The sequence below is a fragment of the Myotis myotis genome, unplaced genomic scaffold, assembly GCF_014108235.1.
Source record: "Myotis myotis isolate mMyoMyo1 unplaced genomic scaffold, mMyoMyo1.p scaffold_m19_p_26, whole genome shotgun sequence".
Taxonomy (NCBI): Eukaryota; Metazoa; Chordata; class Mammalia; order Chiroptera; family Vespertilionidae; genus Myotis; species Myotis myotis.
In genome coordinates this window covers 1,930,929-1,953,041 of record NW_023416331.1, presented here as the reverse complement: position 1 = coordinate 1,953,041, position 22,113 = coordinate 1,930,929, and the positions used below count along the sequence as shown (strand labels likewise).

Sequence of the window (22,113 nt, the reverse complement as noted above, 5' to 3'; positions counted from 1 at the left end):
GTGATTTGATGGCCGCCACTGCCGATGTGTCAGAATCACTGGGTGTTAAAAATGCATGTTCCTGGGCTCATCCCAAGTGACTGATGAAGGTCTGTGGGCCTGGGCATCTACATTGTAGGCATATTCCTTTCATGTGAGTCTGGGGATACTTGTAAAACACTTGTGAAGAGGTTTCAGCCACTTCATCTGAGCTGGAGTCCTGGTCCCCTACCCAGCCTGATGGGGTTTGAGAGGGGAGAGAGGCCTCACCCTCCTGTAACTTGGGCTGCCCTCTCCCTGTCTCAGGGTTCATCCATGTTCTCCCCCTCCATCTCTCTACTCTGACCTCAGGAATTGGTCATTAATATGAAGCAGAGGTGAAACAGGATGCCAAACAGAACAAATTGGAGGCAGGTCAGAGGGAGGAACTATGGTCCATGACTCCCTGTGTTGGGGGTGGGGGTGGTTTCAGGGCAGGAGATGCTGTCATCTCTCTGTGCTCCAGTACCTAACACTAGGAGTTAGTGTCTGTTTAGAACTGTGTGACAGGACGTGTGCGTGTGTGTGTGTGTGTGTGTGTGTGTGGTTCAGGGGAAGAGAGTTGTGCTGAGGGCCAGAACCCTGTTCCTCCCCTCCACCACTCATGATCCTTTCCAATTTCACTCCCACTGGCACCAGTGGTTTTTTAAATGTATAACCTCTGTGCCTTCTATCTGTACATCTTCCAGGCACTCACCTTTGGCTTCAAAGAGTAGTGCAGAAGGTCTACCTGGCTATAAATTGCACAGAACCATCCCCCCAACGTAGCTGCAGAGAGACCCGTCTTATGTCCTGAAAATGTATAGCAGTTTGAGATTCTCTCCTGTTCCACTAGCCTCTCCAGTCTCTACCGAGTATAGCTAGTAATGGGCTTGAAGATAGAAGGAAGCCAGGACTCACAAAGGGACCGTGACTTAGAATGCAATTCAAACAGATGGATCTCTGAGGCCGCAGGGTGGTGCCTCTCGGGCCTGGAACTACATTTCCCAGGAGGCCTTGCGCTGACGCCGGGGCGGACCTATCTGAGGGGCGGGGCCTAGGGGCCAGCGTGTTCCGGGCGTTCGCGGGGCCCGGATGGCGGGGCAGGTGAAGGACCGCGAGGCCTTCCAGAGGCTTAGCTTCCTGTACCAGGTGAGTCCGAGTAGGGGCGCTCGGGCAGGGCGCCCGGCGCCGCCGACTCCGCGTGACCGCCTCTCCCGTAGGCCGCCCACTGCGTCCTCGCGCAGGACCCCGAGAACCAGGCGCTGGCGAGGTTCTACTGCCACACGGAGAGGACCGTGGCCCGGCGCCTGGTCCTGCGGCGGTGAGGCGCGGGCCGGGCGGGAGGCCGGGCGGGCGGGGAGCGAGGAGCGGGCGCGCGAACCCCTCCCCTCCTTCTTCCCTCCGCCCGCAGGGACCCGTCGGTGAAGAGGACCCTCTGTCGTGGCTGCTCGTCTCTCCTCATCCCAGGCCTGACCTGCACGCAGCGCCAGAGACGTGAGTGCGCCCGTGGCGGCGGGAGGCGGCGCGCGGGGGCGAGCGGCCCTGCCTCGCGGTAGACCGTCTGCGCGCAGGGCCCGCGGGAGCCGGCTTTGTCCGCTCGGAGGTCACTCGCGGGCCGCGAGGGCAGCCTCGCCCGTGCGTGCGGACAGCAGTCCCCGGGGGTTGTGCGGGACGCGCCCTCCTGTACTTGCCTTCCTCGGTGTGCCGGGCGCCCCGCGGGATTCATTGTTCCCGGGGAGTGCAGGACAGCGGTTTTTAACCCTTTTCATCTCATGGCACACACAAACTACTGAAATTCTGCAGCGCACCAAAAAATCTATTTTCGGCTGGCAAAAAGAAGGAATAATTTTGGTTCATTCGCCGCAGACCCGAGGACGCGTTGACTGACGGGAGAGGGAGGGGGAGGGAAGCCGCCTCAGTTGCCTCCCGCGCCCAGACGAGGTGCCCGGGACCCAGGCCGGTGCCCTGACCCGGAAGCGGACCCGCGGCCGTTTGTGCCTGAGCCGCCTGATTTGACAAGGGAAAGAGGTCAGTGCCCTGACGGATCGGGTACTGCATATTTTAAAAATCCTTGCGGCTGTGAGGAAATGCCTTCACTGGAGGAGTACAGTGCTGTTACTTCTGCCAGTGGTGCTGAGAGGCAGAAGGGGATGGGAATTCTCAGCCTGGGTGTTGACTCAGGAGAGTGGCGCACGTGCTGTCAACTACAGGAGCACTGGCTGGTGGCTCAGTGGTTAGAGCGTCAGAAGCCTCTCGGTCCAGTCAAGGGCATGTACCTGGGTTGCAGGTTCCAGCCCCAGTTGGGGTGGGTGCAGGATACAGCCAATAGATGCATCTCTCTCACATCAATGTCCCCCCCTCCACTCTCTAAAAATCAGTGGAAAAAGTATCCTTGGCTGAGGTTTAGCCAAAAAAAAACGCAAGAGTTTAGGAGGCTGGAGTTTAAAGTGCACAAGACACGAGGCTGGAGAAGGAGACAGGGCAGATCTTGTCTTGCAAAGGGGTTTGGGCTTTACCTTAAAGCGTATGGAGGCCCTAGCCCATTCTGCTCAGTGGTTAGACTCTCGGACCTCGGGCTGGAGGGCTGCAGATTCTATCCCAGCCCCCATCAGGACTCGTGTGGGAGGCATCCAATCGAGGTGTCTCTCTTATATCGATGTTTCTCTCTCTGTCTCTCCCCCTCCGTTCCACTCTCTCTAAAAATCAATGGGAAAAAATATCCTCCAGTGAAGACTTAAAAAAAAAAGTACCAAGAAATTGATAGTTTAGCTCTGGGCAGTTTGACAGTGATTGGAGCATTGGCCTGTAGACTGAAGGGTCTCGGGTTCCATTCCCAGTCAAGGGCACATACCTTTGGCTGCGGGTTTGATCACCAGCCTCGTCAGGGCACGTGCTGGGGGCAACTGGTCAATGACTCTCTTTCCTCCTCCTCCTCCCTCCCTCCCATTCCCTCTAAAGATCAATGGAAAAAATATTGTTGGGTGAGGATTTAAAAAAAAAAAGAAATTGATAGTTTATGCAGGGGACTCACACTATCAAATCTTCATTGAAAGTGGAGAGCAGGTGGAATTCCTGCCAGAAAACAATGGAGACAAACCTGGGTGCAAGAGACCTTTTCTTGTAACCCAGGCACTCTCTTCCATTTTCCCACGTTCACCCCAGGCTGCAAGGGACAGCGCTGGACAGTACAGACCTGCCTAACATGCCAGCGCAGCCAACGGTTCCTCAATGATCCTGCACATGTTCTCTGGGGAGATCTGCCTGAGGCCCAGCTAGGGAGCCAGTCAGGTAAGAAGTGGACAAAAATGTGGGATATCCCGCGGGAATAGGGATGGATTGGGAACGGAGAGCTGAATAGGACACAGGTGAGTTCTGGGTCGGTGTGACAGGTGCCACAGTCTTAGAAAACTCTAACTCTGCTCATCGATCCAGATCCAAAACCACCGCAGCCCCTGCCAAGCACAGCCCGCCCCACCCCGACCCACCTTACTGAGGAGAAAGTGCAGCCCCAGAGCTCTCATCACCAGTGATGGAGTCAGCGTCTTCCCGATAAATAAAGTTTAATTCTGTTTCACTTTGGTGAGTCAGTAACGTAAGTATTTCAGCTCTTAATTCCATTTCCTCTGTATCTCTCTGTCACCAGGTAACCTCTCCTTTGTCTTTATCGCCTTCCTACTCCCGCCTTTCAGGGAGGTCCTATTTCCATAGACCACTTGGCCCCACTAAACAGCTCGCATATCCAGGCCCCTAGCTCCAGGGCCCCTTCGCACCTGGTTCTTAATGCAATGCCACGTGTGGAACTTGGGCCCTAGGGTTGCCTGTGAGGGCCTGAGCCTTCTTAGGGCATTCCAGGTTTAGGTAACCTGACTTGTTGACTGATGGGCTGGATAGACTGCTGATGCCACAGATGCTGTTTTTAAATGAGGGGAAAAAGCTGTTGGGGGAGGGACTTCAGACCTTCTCGGCCCACTCCCAGAGATTGGGTCTTTCCCAATCTCTGCATTTTCTTCTTTAACATTCCAATAAGGGAAATTGTACAAACAGAACTAACAAGGTCAAAGGTGATAATCTAAAGGACACTGCAAACATTATACAAGTATGCTCTGTAAGTAAACCCTCAAAATTGTCTTGAGAATTAGTAAACAACAAGAATAGTTTTCTTCAGTACCCTAGAGAGCTTGCCAAGGACAGAATTTCATCCTGACCTCAGTGCTAGGTGCCAGTTAATCAGTCTGCCCTAAAAGTGTACAAACAAAATTTACTCTCTCCACAATGCACTTTTCTTCCCTTTCTCTTATAAAGCCTGTGTCGCACTTACTGCTGCATTAAAATCAACAGCTCCATTAAAACACTTCATGGTGCTCTCCCTCCAGGGAGCATGCCCTGCTGGTCCCTTCCCCCTCTCCTCCCCTCACAGGCAGGTATTCTTGAACCCCTAAGGCAGTGATGGCGAACCTATGACAAGCAAACTCATTTTTTTGGTTGATTTTTCTTTGTTAAATGGCATTTAAATATATAAAATAATTATCAAAAATATAAATCTTTTTTTACTATGGTTGCAAAGATCAAAAAATTTCTATATGTGACACGGCACCAGAGTTAAGTTAGGGTTTTTCAAAATGCTGACACGCCGAGCTCAAAAGGTTCGCCTTCACTGTACTAGGGGCCTCATGAAATGCGATGGGAGCAGTGGACAGCTTGCCCTGGCTAACACCCTTAACCTGTCCCCAAGGCTCCCTTTCCTCTGACTTCCCAGTGAACCAGAGCAGCCCAGCCTACACTCTCCTGTTGCTTCTTTTGTGCCCTTGTTTCTTATCTAAGTAATTTTTGCTGCAGCCAAATTCTTGCTTTCTTTTCTTTAAAAAAACAAAAACAAAACACTCCATCATGTGTGACTTAAAACAACAGTGATTTATGATTTCCCCTGCTTCCGTGGGCTGGGCTGTGAGAGGGCTGGCTGGGCTGGGTGGTTCTTTTCTTTTTTAGTTTTTTGGGGTTGTTGTTTTTTTGTTTGTTTTGGTTTTTTTATTTCACAAAGTGGGTGGTTCTTCTTTTCCAAATAGCACCACCTGGAGTTACTCCACTGCATTTTGCTGGTGGCCGGTACCTGGTCTGGAAGATCCAAGAAGCTTCATTGTATATATGTGGGACCTCATTGCGTCTCCGTGGCCTTGCTGATGTCTGCACAGCATGGCTATCGCAGGGTGCTTAGACTTTTTTCCAAGAAGACAAGCTCCAAGGTGCAAAGTGCTTATCAAGCCTCTGTACTCACCATGCTGGCTGATTAATGTCCCCTTGACCAAAGCAAGTCACATGGCCAAGCCCAGATTCAACACCAAGGCATGAATACTGGGAGGTCCACTGGTTCCCTGGGGACCACAGATGCAGCAGTCTGCCATGTTTTGCCTTTGTCCCTGACTCAGTCTCCACTTAAAATTGTTCACATGGAAATACTGAACTGTGCAAGAATGCTCTGAGTTAGTCTTTCACAGTTGATTTCTGGTGCTAATGCCTACTTGGCCAACTGTAGCAGACATTAGAAACATGTAGCCTAAAGTGCATCCTGTGCAGACCTGGGCCCTTTTCATCTCCAGCTGACCTTCCTTGGCTGCACCCACCAGTCTCATTTCTGAGCTCATTGGCCCTTACACACTAAATCTGATTCTTGGCAAAGTTTATTTTGAGTATGATTATGACTGCACATGCCGACAGTGGAATAGCAGTGGGGGAGCTCTGACTTTTGTTTTCACGACAGCCATTAAGTGATTCCTCTCATGTGCGAGAATCCGGGAATCGGGCCCCAGTCAGTGTGGAACGTGGTTCACTTATGAGTCTGGCTGGTTGGTCTGTTTATGTTTGCATCAATATAGGTTCCTATAACTCGGGTGGGGTCTGGCCCTGCCAAGGCATTAGGGTTGAGTTAATTAAAGGTTTGACCAAATACAGCAGGCTAATTTTTAAGATGATAATTCGTATGGCCCACAAGTGATGTTACAAATATCCAAATGGCCCTTGGCAGAAAAAAAGTTCCCTAACTAGAGGTCAGCCCTCTTCATCCAAAACTCTCCTTTTTTGTGCTTGCTCATTATGACGTGACAGTTGTCAATATATGCAAAAAAAAAAAAAATGGATTTCCTATAACAGGAAATCTCTTATACACAAGTTAGCTTTCTTCAATGTTTCTAAACAGTTTAGTAATTCAAAATTTGAGCCCTTTTGAGACTTTAAGTAAAATTAAACGGGACAAAGAAGAAAACCTACTTTTCTAGAAAATGAGACCTCCCAAATGCCATAGAAATCAAGACTTAATCCCCAAGTCATAGGTAGGTACATTTAGCACTTTTAAAAACTGGTAAAAATGAGGATCATTGTCAAGGGGAGAGCACGAGAGAAAGGATTGAAAAACCATCTGTCTGAATTCAAAAGGAAATTGGAAAATTAGATTTTCAACAAAGGGAATAATTCTAGTATTGTCTACATCACAGTTACTGCAACTGTCAAATGAGAATATATGTGAAGGCATCTTGAAAAGGGTATCATAGGGCATTGTAATAAAGTGTATGTAGGAATCATAATACTTTGGAAGTAGTAAGAATCAGCAAAATATATTAGAAAAGACAGGTCCTGGACATCAAGGAATCTGAGTTACTGTCCCCACAATACATATTTGTAAAAGGAGATGCTTTCACAATAGTTTTACAACTCTGGAAGCTAACAGAAGTTATCTAGTTTTCCCACTAAATGTCAAAAAGCCAGGTTTCTCTCAGATTTTTGATGCACTCATTCAATATTTTCAGAGGGCCTACTCTGGCGGCATTGCTCAGGAATTGGGATACACATGAGTGAACAAAGAGTTGGAGGGAAGATGAGCAAAAAAACAATGTATGATAAGTTGTAAAGGGATGTGTGCACTGGAAAAAAACCGGGAAGGTCAGGCCGCTGCGAGGTGTGGCTTCCAGTTTTAAATAGAGCCATTAGGTGAGCAGCACTGAGAAAGTGACCAGGACGAACAAGGGGCCGCTTCTGTGTCCCTGCAGACAACGCAAGAAGCTTGCTTTGTGCAGCTGGCTCACATGACAAGAGCTTCTGTCTGCCCAGGGGTGTTGTCTGGAAGCGGGAGCCTTGCAGAGTAGGCCAACCATGCCAGGAAATAATGCCCATGGCAAGCGACCCCGGACTGAGGGATGAAAGTTGGTGGATATTCTACATAATCCCTCAGGGTCACTAACAGGGTTGAGCCCTGGTGCTTAGGTGTGCCCTTTTTCAGTTATTTTTGTGGTGTTAATCCTCACCTGAGGATTTTATTTTTAGAGAGAGTGGGGGGAGGGAGGGGCAAAGAGAGAACCATCAATTGGTCGCCTGCCACACACAGCCCGACCCAGGACAGGATCAAACCTGCAACGCAGGTACCTGCTCTTTACCAGCAACCAAACCCGTGACCCTTCAGTGTGCGGGCTGATGGCCTAACCACTGACACACTGGCCAGGGCTGCACATGCCCTTTATACAGTTCCCTCCCCTGTTTCACTCCCCATTCCCTCACTATAATTTCTGGGATAATCTTTCAGGTAAACTACCTGCACCAAATTATTCGTCTCTGAGTTTGCTCTGAAGGAACCCAAAATGAGAGCGACATTGAAAAAAGAAGGAGTGAGGGAATCTACCGTGTGGCTGTCTGGGGAGGACCTGAGCAGAGGAGCAGGGAGGACAGCGGCCCTGAAGCGGGAGCTGGCCCAGGGGCTCCAGGGCCTGAAAGGCCGGTGTGAGGGAAACAGTGAGCAAGGCGTAAAGTAGTCAGTGTGGCCAATCAAGGAAATTGTTCACTGAGAGGCCATTGGAAAGTTTTAGCAAAGAAAGATGGCTTAATAGTTAAAAGGATCACTTTTGCCCTGGCTGGCTTGGTTCCGTGGATAGCGTGTCAGCCGCAGACTGAAGGCTCCCGGGCTCTATTACAATCAAGGGCACATGCTGGGGTTGTGGGCTTGATCTCCAGTGGGGGGAGGGAGGGTGTAGGAGACAGCCAGTCAGTGATTCTCTGATCATTAATGTTTCTGACCTCCCTCTCTGAAATCAATAAAATTTTAAAAAGGGTCACTCTTTTTTCCAATTATAGTTAACATTCAATATTATATTAGCTTCAGGGACAATTAGTGGTCAGACGTTTATATAACTTATGAAGTGACCCAATAAGTCTAATACCCACCTTGCACCATATATAGTTATTACAATATTACTGAGTACATTCCCTGTGCTGTTCTTTACATACCTGTGGCTATTCGGTAACTGCCAGTTTGTACTTTTTATTGATTTTAATATATTTTATTTATTTTTTAGGGAGAGGGATAGAGAGTTGGAAACATCAATTACCTGCCTCCTGCACACCTCCTACTGGGGATGTGCCTGCAACCAAGCCCTTGACTGGAATTGAACCTGGGACCCTTCAGTCTCCAGCCCGACACTCTATCCACCAAGCCAAACCGGTCAGGGCCAGTTTGTACTTTTTAATCCCTTCCCCTTTTTCCCATCCTCCAACCCTCCTCCCATCTGGCAACCATCAGTTTGTTCTATCTGTGAGTCTTTCTGTTTTCTTTGTTCGTTTACAGTCAAACCTCGGTTCTCCAAGGTCTCCCATCTCAAACAGTTCGGGTTCGACCAAGTTGTTCACGGAAAAATGTCTCAGGTGTTGAACAAAACTTCAGTTCTCGACTCAACAGCCCTTTCATGCTGATCCCTGTATGATCAGTCATGCATGTCTCAGGTGACAAAGGAGAGAATGAGCAAGTATGAGTCAGTTTACCGCTAAACTTCATGCTGTTAACATCTCGGGAAATTGTGCTCTGAATGTTTTTGTGTTTTGCCTTTTTGCTGCTTATTATTAAATACGTAAGTAAGTTATCATGGGTCCTAAGAAAGTTAGTGATACCAAAGTGAAAAGGAAAGTTGTGAGAACAACGATAGAGCTTAAAAAAGAAATAATTGCAAATTATGATAAAGGTGTTCGTGTGTCTGATCTGGCTACCAAGTATGGCATGGCAAAATCGACAATTAGCACAATTTTAAAACATAAAGAGGCCATCAAGAAAGCTGATGTTGCTAAGGGTGTAACAGTGCTCACAAAACAACGATCACAGGCCATTGAAGAGGTAGAAAAATTGTTGTTGATTTGGATAAATGAAAAACAGTTAGCCGGTGATAGCATTTCAGAGGCAATGATATGTGAAAAAGCAAAGATGCTGCATACTGACCTCCTGAAAGACAGCCCTGAAATGAGTGCTCAAAATGGTTCGTTTAAGGCTAGTAGGGGGTGGTTCGATAAATTTAAGAAAAGAAGTGGTATTCATGTAGTGAGGCATGGGGAGTCTCACAGTACTAACAAAGTAGCTGCTGATAATTTTGTGACAGAATTTCAAGAATTCATCGAGGCTGAGGGATTTGTTCCCCAACAAGTGTTCAATTGTGATGAGACAGGGCTCTTCTGGAAGAAAATGCCAAAGAGGACCTACATCACACAGGAGGAGAAGTCATTGCCAGGACACAAGCCAGTGAAGGACCGGCTGACGTTACTATTGTGTGGCAATGCGAGTGGGGACTTCAAACTGAAGCCTCTTCTCGTCTACCATTCTGAAAACGTACGAGTTTTCGGGAAAAATAATGTCATGAAAAACAAGTGGAATGTGATGTGGAGGGCTAACAGCAAAGCTTGGGTGACCAGGCAGTTTTTTATTGAGTGGATTCATGAAGTGTTTGCCCCAAGTGTGAAGAAATACCTCTGGGAAAAACAGTTGCCACTCAGAGCACTTCTTGTCATGGACAAGGCTCCTGCCCACCCTCCAGCCTTGGAGGCCGAGCTGATGGAGGAGCACAGCTTCATCACTGTGAGGTTCTTGCCACCTAACATAACTCCGCTCATCCAGCCCATGGACCAGCAGGTCATTTCTAACTTTAAGAAACTCTACACCAAAGCACTGTTCCAGAGGTGTTTTGAGGTGACCTCTGAAACTAATTTAACCCTCCGGGAGTTCTGGAAGGAACATTTTAATATCCTCACTTGCTTGAGGCTCATAGATGAAGCATGGGGGGGAGTGTGTTCCAGGACCCTGCAGTCGGCCTGGAAGAAACTGTGGCCCGAGTCTGTTGCTGACAGAGCCTGTGAGGGCTGTGAGGACAAACCTGTGTCTGTTGTGGAGGACATTGTGTCTCTGGGCAAGTCCATGGGCTTGGAGGTGGATGATGATGATGTGGAGGAGTTGGTGGAGGACCACAACACTGAGCTGACCACTGAGGAGCTCCAAGACCTTCAGAGGGAGCAGCAACAGCCGGCAGCTGAGGAGCGCTCTTCAGAGGAGGGAAGGGAGGATATTCCTACTTCACTTATCAAGGGAATGCTTGGGAAATGGGGAGAAATGCAAAGTTTCATTGAGAAATATCACCCTGACAAAGAAGTAGCACACCGAGCAATAAACTTGTTCAATGACAATGCAGTGCTTCACTTCAGGCAAATGTTAAAACGCAGGCAAAAACAATCATTGGGTAGGTTTTTAGTGAGACAGAGGCCCAGTGAACCTGAAGCAAGTTCTAGTGGAGCAAAGAGACGAAAGAGAAAGAACCCCAGAAGAATAGCTCCCTGATGTGTTTACGGAAGGGAACTCCTTCCAAACAAGAACACCCTCCTCCATATTCAGTCATCAGTAGCTCTCAGCATTCAAGGTAAGTTCTAGTGTGTACCTACATTTTCATTTTTTACTCTACACTTCCTTTCCTTTTTGTTTTTTAAAGTATTTGTTTACAAATAGTACATTAGACGTGTACCATATGTAAGAAAGTTTAAGACAGAATCATTTGGGATTCTGGAACAGATTCAATTTACAGTTAAACTTCAGTTCTTGAACATCTCTCATCTCAAACAATTCAATTCTCAACCAAGTTGTTCATGGAAATAATGTCTCAGTTGTTGAACAAAATCTTCAGTTCTCAACCTGACAGCCCTTTCCTGCTGATACATCAACATGACAAAAAGCTCTCTCAGGCCATAAACAAAGGAGATAATGTAAATCAGTTGTCTACATCTCAAGAAATCATGCTGTGGATATTCTTGTGGGTTTTTTGCTTTTGTTGCTGGCAAAATGGATAATTAGCACAATTTTAAAACAAAGAGGCCATCAAGAGTGCTAATGTTGCTAAAGGTGTGAAAAAATGGTCACAGGCAATTGAAGAGGTAGAAAGACTGTTGTTGATTGGGATAAACCAAATGCAGTTGGCAGGCAGCATTTCAGAGGCAACAATATGTGAACAATTGAAGATGCCATATACTGAATTCCTGAAAAACAAACACCCCTGAGTGCTGAAAGTGATTCATTTAAGGATAGTAGGGGGTGGTTCCATAAATGTAAGGAGTGTTTGTTTATAGACTAAACAATACGGAATCGTTGGGGGGGGGGGGGGGGGGGGGGTCTGGAAAGAATTAATTTACATAATTTATAAGGGGGGGGGTGATTCAGTTTTTCAGACAAATCACTTCTCAAACAGCCTTCCAGAACAAATTAAGTTTGAGAACCAAAGTTGCACTGTATTTTGTTTTTTAGATTCCACATCTAAGTGAAATCATATGACATTTGTCTTTCTCTGTCTGGCTTATTTCACTCAGCAAAATATCCCCTCCTTCCACGTTGCTGCAAATTGTAAGATTTCAGTTTTTATGGCCATGTAACATTTCTTTGTATATATGTACACACCTTTATCCAATTGTTCATTGATAGGCATTTGGGCTGCTTCCATAGCCTGGCTATTGTAAATAGGGCTGCAGTGAACATAGGGGTGCATACATCTTTTCAAGTTAGTGTTTTGAATTTCTTCAGATGAATGCCCAGAAGTGAAATTGCTGGGTCATAGGTAGCTTTATTTTTAATTTTTTTGAGGAATCTCCATATTGTTTTTCATAGTGACTGCAGCAGTTTGCATTCCCACCAACAGTGCATGAGGGTTCACTTTCTCCACATCCTTGCCAGCACTTTGTTGATTTATTGATGCTAACCATTTTGACAGGTGTGAAATGGTATCTCATTGTGGTTTTAATTTACATTTCCCTGATGATTAGTGATGTTAACCATCTTTTCATATGTCTGTTGGCCATCTGTACCTCCTCTTTGGACAATTGTCTATTCAGGTTCTCTGCCTATTTTTTAATTGAATTGTTTGCTTTTTTGGTGTTAAATTGAAAGAGTTTTTTATAAATTTTGCATATTAACCCCTTAGTGGATTATCATTGACTAATATCTTCTGGTTGGTAGGTTGTCTTTTTGTTTTGTTGATGGTATCCTTTGCTGTGCAAAAAACTTTTAGTTGACATGGCACATTTATTTTTTTCTTCTATTTCTCTTGACCAAGGAGATTTGATTTTTTTTTTTATATGAGTAAGAGCGATGTCAGAGAGTCTACTCATGTTTTCTTCTAGGAGGTTTATGGTTTCAGTCTCTTATTTAAGTCTTTAATTCATTTGTATTTTATTTTTGTATATGGTATAAGAAGATGGTCTAATTTCATTTTTTTGCATGTATCTGTCCCCAACACCATTTATTGAATAAACTGTCTTTACCCCACTGTGTAGTCTTGCTTTCCTTGTCATAGATTAATTGACCATATAAGCATGGGCTCTCTATACTGTTCCATTAATTTATGTGTGCTTTTATGCCAGTACCATGCTTTTTTTTTATTACTATGGCCTTGTAGTATAGTTTGATGTCAGGTAGTGTGATATCTCCAACTTTGCTTTTCTTTGGCAAGACTGCTGTGGCTCTTTGAGGGTTTTTGTGGTGGTATAATTTTTTTACTTTTCAATTACATTAACCTTTTTCACTCATCCCCCTCAATCCCCTCCCATCTGGAAGCCACCAAAAGGTTCTCTGTATCTATGAATCCGTTTCTGTTATGCTTGTTCATTTATTTTGTTTTTTAGGTTCAACTGTTGATAGATACATACTTATTGCCATTTTATTATTCATATTTTTGCTTATTTTCCTTCTTAAAGAAGACTCTCTAACATTTCATGTAATATTGGTTTGGTGGTAGTAAACTCCTTTAGCTTTTTTTTTTTTTTTTTTTGGTCTGAGAAGTTCTTTATATGTGCTTCAATTCTAAATTATACCTTTCCTGGGTAGAATAATCTTGATTGTAGGTCCTTGGTTTTCATCACTTTGAATATTTTTTTGCCAGTCCCTTCTGGCCTTCAAAGTTTCTGTTGAGAAATCAGTTGACAGTCTATGGGAGCTCCCTTGTAAGTAACTAACTGTTTTTCTTTTGCTGCTTTTAAGATTCTCTTTTTGTCTTTAACCTTTTGCATTTTATTATAATGTGTCTTGGTGTAGACCTCTTTGGATTTATCTTGTTTGAGACTCTCTGTGATGGGGAAAATAAGACATTTGCGGGGGTGGAGGGGGCTAGTAATCTGAATTTGTGCCAGTAACCTAATGTACATTCTTGGTAGCTTATAATTAAGTCACTGCCCCTTTCCCAAAATCTGGTCTTGCAAGAGCTGAGGCCATAAACTGAACAATACACAACCCCTGGAGGGGGATATCAATGCTGATGCCAGGCCAGGCCCAGGTGTGGTTTCACTGCCCCCATTCCAGCACATGGGATTTTTGCAAAGCCCACGAAAGGTCCGGAAGTCCCATTCTATATCTGGGGGACAAAGACACCAAAAGGAGATAAAAAAGGGGCTTCCACCATATTGGTTTGCTCAGATTTTGGAGGTGACTCCACTGAGACCGTCGGCGTAATAAAGCTGTGTAACTCCATTTCTATAAGCGTCGCTTGGGTTTCTTCTGTCTTCTACAACATCTGCTTTCTGGACTTGTATGTCTGTTTCCTTCACCAGGTTAGGGAAGTTTTCTGTCATTATTTCCACATGGATTTTCAATTCCTCACTCTCCAATTCTTCTGGTACCCCAGTGATGCAAATGTTGTTATGCTTGAAGTTATCCCAGAGGCTCTTTATTCTATCCTTATTTTTTGGATTCTTTTTTGCTGTTCTGATTGGTTGTTTTCTGCTTCCTTATCTTCCCAGTCTCTTACTTGATCCTTTGCTTCATCTACTTTACTGTTGATTCCCTGCAATGTATTCTTCATTTTAGCTCATGTATTCTTCATTTCTTTTTTTAAAGTTAAACAATTTGGGTTTATTATTTAATGTAGTGAGGTAAAACACATGACATGGGGAGCTGTGGGGTATCACAGTAGAGATTGTTAGAAAATACATATTATAGGATTTAGACTTTGGTTGAGTGATTTAAAAATGGGTCTGTGGAAGCAGACTGTATTCATTCCCTAGGCCTTTTGTAACAAGGTACTATAAACTGGTTGACTAAAACACAAGAGAACTTATTCTTTCACATTTCTGGAGCTGGAAGTTAAAAATCAAGGTGTCAGCCCGGCCATGCTCCTTCTGAAGGCTCTATGGAAAAAATCCCTCCTGTTTCTTCCTGGGGGTAAAGAAATCCCTCCTTTCTTTCTTCTTCTGGGGGTAGCCAGAAATCCTTTGAATTCTTGACTTGCAGGTGCATCATTCTAATCTGTGCCTCCATCTTCACGCAGACTTCTTCTATTCTTCATTCCTGACTGGTTCTCCTTTATGGTTTCCATGCCCTTTTTATGCAGTTGAAGTTCTCACCAAGTTTACCTACTCTTCCCCTAAGTTCATTGAACATCCTTATAACCAGTGTCTTAAACTCTGCATCTTGTGAATTGGTTGTCTCCATTTTGTTTAGCTCTTTTTCTGAAGTTTCAGGGAATCACCAGGGCAGGACTAATCATGTTAGCCCGGTTGAATGGCCCTGTTAGCTCACCTGACAGGTCTGTGGGAGGAGGGCTCAGAAAAGGAACAATGGCCTCTGCCAGCACTTCTGTCTGGAAGGAAGCTGCCCCTCTAGCTCTCGCCCTGATGCCAAACACTTCAGTTCCTCTCCCTATGTCCCTGATTGAACCGCATCCAGCACAGCCAATGGTGAACCTGAGGAGGGGAAGTGAAGGATTAAAGAAAACAGACAAGAGAATACAGTTGGGTCCAGGTGATCACTGCACCTGGATGAGGACACAGTGACTGTGCCACACCAGCACGGCCAAGGGTAAACCTGAGGGAGGGCGGTGGAGGATTTAAAAAAGATAGACAAAGGGAATATAGCTGGGGCTCAGCAGATCTTCCATGCCTGGATGAGGACACAGAAAGACCCCGCCTGTAAGCTGAAGCTTTATTTTATAGTCAGAGACAAACAAGGTTGTGGTCAACATAGTTACAATGTTCTTGTGAGTTTCACTTGTTTTGGCAGCACTTGCTGCAACTCCCACAGCCCATTAGCTACCTAGGAAGGATCTAGGGAGCGTCATAAGGTCAAGCTTAATTATGCTAAGAGGGCTGTGCCCTCCAAGCTGGGACTTGTTTGTGGCTCTGCCACAGGTCAATCCGAAGCTTAACCCTATAGCGACTCCCTACAGGTGACCCACCTGTAAGCTGAATCTTTATTTTATAGTTAGATCACACAGAGCAAAACAAGGGAATGGTCAAGATATTTACAATGTTCTTGCAAGTTTCAAATCTGCTTCTTTCCTGTTATTGTAATTCTCTGAACTCTGTAAAGCTTTGTTTTGGCAGCACTTGCTGTACTTCCCACAGCCCACATCCCTTAGCTACCTAGGACTACAAGGTTAGACTATAAGGTCAAGCTTACATACAACCATAGGCTTTGGCTATAATTGTGTTGGGAGGGCTTTGCCCTTCAAGCTGGGACTTGTATGTGGCTTTGCCACAAGAGTACCATGCCCTCTCATCAGTCCGAGGCTTGATCCTGTCCAAATGCTGTAGCTCTCTCTACACTTGATGACTTTCAAGCTGCTGCCCTAGTGCTGAAGCTCAGAGCTAAGTGAGTTTGAGTAAGTCTGTGCATGGGCTCTTTAAGAGGAACACCTGGAACTCCAGCAGCCTTCCATCTCACTCATCCATAATCCCTGCTGGTTTTTACAGCCAGAAGTTATGGGGACTTCTCCTTCTGGCATTGGAACCCTGTGCTGGGGGGGCTGGTGTGAGGCTGAGATCCCTCGGGGGGACCTCCACAGCCAAGCTATCCCTCCTGGTTTTTATCTGCCACATGTGGGTGTGGGACCATCCTGTTCCACATCTTTGCCTCTCCTCCAGTCTTGATGTGGCTTCTTTATATCCTTAGTTGTAGGACTTCTGTTCAGCCAGAATTCAGGTGGTTCTGAATGTTGGTTGTTCTATAGTTTTGTTGTAATTTTGATGTTATTGTGGAAGGATGTGAGTGCTGCATTTACTTAAGCCACCATTTTCGCCATTGGTATTTTGATAGGAATTTCATTGAATTTGTAGATTGCTTTGGGTAGTATGGAAACTTTAACTGTATTAATTCTTCCTACCCATGAGTACAGTATATCCTTCCATTTTTTGTATCTTCTTACATTTCTTTCTTCAGTGTCTTATAATTTTCATAGTACAGGTCTTTTATTTCCTTGGTTAAATTAATTCCTAGATATTTTATTTGATACAATTGTAAATGGGATTGTTTTCTTAGTTTTCCTTTCTTATAGTTTACTATCAGTATATAAAAATGCATTTGATTCCTGAATATTAATTTTGCATCCTGCTACCTTTCTCAATTCATTTATTAGTTCTAATAGCTTTTGGTGGAATCTTTAGGGTTCTCTCTCCATACATGTATATTACTATGTCATCTGCAAATAATTACAATTTTGTTTCTTCCTCTCAAATTTGGATTATTATTTCTTTTCTTGTCTGATTGCTATGGCTAGGACTTCCAGTACTATGTTGGATATAAGGGGTCAAAGTAGACATCCTTGTCTTTTTCCTGATCTTAAGGAAAACACTTTTAGCTCTTCCCCATTTTGTATGATGTTAACTGTGAGTTTGTCATATATGGCCTTTATGTTAAGGTATATTCCCTGTATTCCCACTTTGCTGAGAGTTTTATCATAAATGAATGCTAGATTTTATCAAATCGGTTCTTTTAACAGTAAACTAGGTGAGCAAGATTGGGAAAAGGGAAAATAGGAGGCTGTGAGAGATGATAGTGGCTTGGACCAGGATGTTAGCAGTGAAATGAAGAGAAATGTTCAGATTTTAATTGTAGTTTGAAATTGGGACCCATAAATTTCCTGAGACTAGCAGTGGGATATGAGGGGGATAAACAATTACACAACTAAAGTTTAAATTTCTTAATATGTACTGTATAATATAATAGTCAAAATAAGATATCGGTCTGTACTTTAAAAATATCTTTTGAAAGGGATACTTTCTGAGTTCCTGTTTGATCAGAATGTAGAGAGCATCCAGTGTATCTCCCATCCTGATGTGGGAGAAAGAGATGTGCATTAGTTTCCTAAATAACAAAATACCACAAAATGGGTGGCTCAAGACAATAGGAATGGCCATACCAGCGTGGCTCAGTAGTTGATCATCAACCTATGAACCAGGAGGTCACAGTTCAGTTCCCAGTCAGGGCACATGCTGGGGTTTCAGGCTTGATTCCCAGTGTGGGGCATGCAGAAGGCAGCCAATCAATGATTCTCCCCTCCCTTCCTCTCTGAAATCAATAAAAAAATATATTTTTTAAATCCAGAAATGTAGGGGGGAGGGGTCAATTGGGGGAAAAGGAGACATATGTAAAACTTTAGACAATAAAAAAAAACCCACAAATGTTTTCTCTCACAGTTCTCGAGGCTAGAAATCAAGCCATGAGCAGAGCCATTCTTCCTGTGAAAACTTTAGGGGAGGACCAGTCCTTGCCTCTTTCCAGCATCTGATGGTTACCACCAATCCTTGGCAATCCTTAGTTTGTCAACACATCACTCCAGTGTCTGCCACCATCATCAGATGGCATTTTCCCTGTGTGTCTCTGTCTTTGTCCAAATTTATCTCTTAAGGACACCAGTCTTTGGCATATAGCCCACCCTAATCCAGTATGACCTCATCTTAACTTGATTACAGCTGCAAAATACCTATTTCCAAATAAGATCATATTCACAGTTTCTGGAAAAAACTTTCAGACAAAAGTTTTGAGGGTTGGGTTTTGAATTTAATCCAGTCATTCCCAGGGCTTATGCAGAATATACTGTAAAGTTATTTAGAATGGAGAGATATCCCGTAATACCTCTAACTCTCTATGAACCTTTCTGTAATGTTAATGCTATAAGGGTATATTCTTTCTTTATAATGATAATTAAAGAAAAGTTACATGATCTACCAAGTTCACTGCAAAGCCAGGACTAGAGGCCAAGCTTTCTTATTCTAAGGAATATTTTTTAAAATATATTTTTATTGATTTCAGAGAGGAACGGAGAGATAGAAACATCAATGATGAGAGAATCATTGTTCGGCTGCCTCCTGCAAGCCCACTACTGGGGATCAAGCCCACAACCTGGGCATGTACTCTGACCAGGAATCAAACTGCAACCTCCTGTTTCAGAGGTAGACACTCAACCACTGAGCCACACCGACTGGGCACTAAGAAATATTTTCATGGTCACTGTGGCTGAAACGAAGGTGAGACCCTCCTGGCTAAGTCTAAAACTAATAAATAAAGCAACCTAGTTTTATAAATTCCTTCACATTAACCAGGATATTTTATCTATTAATTGTTCTACTGAGTGACCCTATTCCCAGGAAGGTGGAGACCAGGCAGATTAGGCTCAGGCTTCAGTTTATATCACAAATTAATAAACTGAATTTGAGGATACTGTTCTGGCTTACTAGAAAATTAAAAATTAATCATCTATTTGTTGCTAGAACTGCCATAACAAAATACCATGAACCGGGTGGCTTAAACAACAGAAAGTTATTGTGTCACAGTTCTGGAGGCTAGAAGTCCATAATCAAGGTGTCAGTGGGGTGGGTTCTTTCTGAAGGCCATGAATAAAGGGTCTGTCCCAGGTCACTCTCCTTGGCTCATAGGTGACCATGTTATCCCTAAATCTTCACATCATCATCCCTCTGTATCTATGTGTGTTCAAATTTCTCCTTTTTATAAACACGCCAGTCCTTTTAGGTTAGGGCTCACCCTAATGAGCTCATTTTAACTTGCTTACCTTTATAAAGAACCCATCTCCAAAAGAGTTCACATTCTGAGGTATTGAGGGTTAGTGCTTTGATGTGGATTTGGGTTGGGGGTGGGAAGGACACAATTGAACTGTAACAAGCATGGGAGGATTTAGAGCCATCTTAGTCGTTCTTAGGGACACAGAGGTTGACTCCAGGTTCACCCTACCAGTGGGCTGCCGCCTCAGTTGTCTGCCTGGGTCCCGAGCTGAGTGTCCAGGGTGAAGGAGGTTTTTCTAAGACAGTTCTCATCGGGCCATAAGGGACAGGCTTCTGCTTGCAGACTACCCCATAGTGTCTGGCCTGGATGAGGGCTCTGCATCTCAGCCACTCAGCAGAGCAGCCCCACCTTGCTCTTCAGTGAGTCAGCATAGCAGCTGTTCTGATGTTTCCTCCAGTCCTAGCATGGCACCAAGCTAGGCCAGAACGGACTCTGGTTCTGGTGTGATAAGAGGCTATAATAATGGCTTCAGTTTAGGATTGCTTTTGCTTTGTCTTTTGAAACAGCAAATAAACCTTGCAAAGGCTATACCTGAGATAAAGAAGGGAGCCCCAGCCTCAGTGGTAAGACGGCCACAAGGTCAGAGGGACTCAGACTGTGGGCAACCTCACTGCCTGTACTAAGATTAAAGGTGTCATCACCCAAAAACAACTCAGACCCATACAAGGGCATCATCTGTCACCCTGCCAGTCGGGCCCCCTTAGTCCACTGCGCAAGCTCCATGCCTTAATTTTGTTAAAGACTCCTCTACCCCAGGCAATGATGCCTGGAATTTCTCTCTTTATAGGGCATTTGGGGGAGTGCTAGCCAGTGGTCTACCTCAGACAAGTCCACTCCATGGCTTTCCCCAGGGATATAAACAACTCTCTGTCATTCATAATAACAGGGCAATCAATGTGCATTCGCTTACTGGACGGCCATTTTCCTAACACAGTGTCTTTAAACACCACAGCAAGCCCTACCACTGCTGCTCATGGGGCACCAGTAACTCATCTTGGCTGGTCTGTTACAGGAATACATTTAATTCTGAGAGAGTCTTGAAGATGTGATTGAACTTTCCAGAGCCTGATGACCCTCAGATACCTGATGCCTTGCAGGGCTGAAAGCTCAGACAGCAGCCAGTGACCCCATCAAGGTTCAGGCATATGCTTTGTAAAGACCTGCATTTCTTTTATTTTTACAGTTTTGCCAATTTTATTAAACCAATAAAATTCCTACTAATAAAAATGAAATAAATTTTTGCAAGTAAAATGTTTAACAAAACCTATTCTGTACCTATAAATTTTCAAAATGTCATAAAAAGTGCAGCTATGAATTGTTAACATGTACACAGTTCCTTTATTTCAAATGTGTTTGTCTTGACTCACTAACAGTTCCTTCTGCATCTGTTCAAATAACATTACCCACCCCTCCATAAAAAAAGGCATTAAAGCACTAGAATATTACACATAAACTGATCCATTCCAGTCAGCTTTAGTCAGAGTTGTAAAATCAGCAGCATAAGAAAAATAAAACCTAGTTGTACATACAAAAAGCTTCCATGAGTTCTATAATCTCCTTAACTACTGACTCATGTGGAGGCCATAACAGTGGAGAAGGCTCATATGGGTAACTACCTCAGACTACAGCTACAGCAGAGTCTGGTTCGCCAGAACAAGTTTAAAGTGGCTGTTTATCAAGTTTGCTATTTTTGGAATTGAAACTATAAATATAAGTGCCATTTGACAATGCAAATTGTGTAAATCCTAAACTGCATCAATGATCTATTTGATAAAAGCTTATTCTAATGGAAAACCCTATATAGTAAGAGAGTGATATATATATATATTATATATATATAGCAGTCTTAAGATCATCTGCCTCACATTAGTGCAAAGTCACGTGCTTCGTAAAAAAACACACCACACATTACAGTAACAAAGCAAAGGACTACAAAGGCAAAACATCACAGCTTCTGATTACATTGAATAAAAAGGACCAAGGAACACAAAAGATAATTCTGTATTAATACTGATGAATTAAAGAACTATAATAGACATTTCACAGCATGCTATATATATTGCTCAGCACTTAAGGATAAAATGAAGTCTAAATTTGAAAGTCAAGAAGTTGGCAATCTGATCTCATGTGCAATCCTGCTACAAAGTCTTAATATATACATTCATATAGCTACCCTGCAAAATCAGGACTTAAAAATTAAGATTTCAAGTTCAAATCCTATTTCATAAGCTAAAGGATGCATCCAGTTCTTTAATGACCAGAGGACGTATTTCCAGGTTGGAAGGAGCTAATCAAGTAGCAAGGCCATGTTCCACGTCGACCTGACAGGGTCCTTTCTGACCTTGCTCAGACTGTGCCTGTGATGTCACTCTTCTAGTAGCACAAAGATGCAACACTGGCTGTGGTTGCTTTTTCTGTCTGTCCTATCTTAGGTTGGAAAGAGTAAATGTGAAGGGAAAGAGGAAGGGAAAATTGTATTTTCTTTCCAGGAAGATATGTGAATGCAAAGGAAATATCTGCGTTAGAGTTCCTATAACTTTCCTTGAGGCACAAGGGTACCATTTACCTCTTACATTTTTTTTTTAATATTTTTTAATTGATTTCAGGGAGGAAGGAATAGAGAGAGATAGAAACATCAATGATGAGAGAGCATCATTGATCGGCTGCCTCCTGCATGCCCCTTACTGGGGATTGAACCCGCAACCCAGGCATGTGCCTTTGGCCAGAATCAAACCCAGGATCCTTCAGTCAGCAGGCCGATGCTCTATCCACTGAGCCAAACTGGCCAGGGCACATTTTATTTTAGAGAAGCAGCAAAATTCAGACAGTAGAAAACAACCTCCACGTTACAAAGGAAGGCACTTGCTATCCAGTTGATGTGTTTCCTTTAGCCTACATTTTGATTCTTCGTTACAAGATTTAGAAGCCAGTTGGAAATTTGTGCAGACTGATTAAGAAAGATGTACAATCCATTTCATTCAGTGTCATGATGCATA

The 22,113-nt window shown here is 44.0% G+C and overlaps 2 protein-coding genes across 6 annotated transcripts; both read left to right on the top strand.

Moving 5' to 3' along the window:
• Nucleotides 1-1,027: 1,027 nt before the first annotated feature.
• RPP21 (ribonuclease P/MRP subunit p21) lies at nt 1,028-3,574 on the top strand. Its single transcript, XM_036356550.1, has 5 exons — nt 1,028-1,149; nt 1,221-1,321; nt 1,412-1,494; nt 3,163-3,288; nt 3,433-3,574. Exons 1-5 carry the CDS (start codon nt 1,093-1,095, stop codon nt 3,528-3,530), a joined length of 465 nt encoding a protein of 154 aa, XP_036212443.1. The 5' UTR covers nt 1,028-1,092; the 3' UTR covers nt 3,531-3,574.
• LOC118679597 (tigger transposable element-derived protein 1-like) lies at nt 3,441-20,353 on the top strand. Of its 5 annotated transcripts, XM_036356539.1 has the most exons (4): nt 8,419-8,479; nt 8,603-8,757; nt 9,402-10,706; nt 20,070-20,353. In XM_036356539.1, the coding sequence occupies exons 2-3, from the start codon at nt 8,745-8,747 to the stop codon at nt 10,625-10,627; spliced, it is 1,239 nt and encodes a 412-aa protein (XP_036212432.1). In that variant the 5' UTR covers nt 8,419-8,479; nt 8,603-8,744; the 3' UTR covers nt 10,628-10,706; nt 20,070-20,353. The 5 variants fall into 5 exon arrangements, with proteins under 5 accessions (XP_036212429.1, XP_036212432.1, XP_036212428.1 ...); XM_036356536.1 differs by lacking the exon at nt 8,419-8,479 and adding an exon at nt 3,441-3,579 and having other exon boundaries at nt 8,603-10,706; XM_036356535.1 differs by having other exon boundaries at nt 8,603-10,706; nt 20,130-20,353.
• The last annotated feature ends 1,760 nt before the right edge of the window (nt 20,354-22,113 follow it).

Excerpts from the sequence above, each read along its gene's own strand:
- RPP21 (XM_036356550.1), top strand. The coding sequence starts at position 1,093 with ATGGCGGGGCAGGTGAAGGACCGCGAGGCCTTCCAGAGGCTTAGCTTC. Across the intron at positions 1,150-1,220 it reads GGCTTAGCTTCCTGTACCAG|GCCGCCCACTGCGTCCTCGC; the intron begins GTGAGTCCGAGT and ends CCTCTCCCGTAG. Across the intron at positions 1,322-1,411 it reads CGGCGCCTGGTCCTGCGGCG|GGACCCGTCGGTGAAGAGGA; the intron begins GTGAGGCGCGGG and ends CTCCGCCCGCAG.
- LOC118679597 (XM_036356536.1), top strand. The coding sequence starts at position 8,897 with ATGGGTCCTAAGAAAGTTAGTGATACCAAAGTGAAAAGGAAAGTTGTG.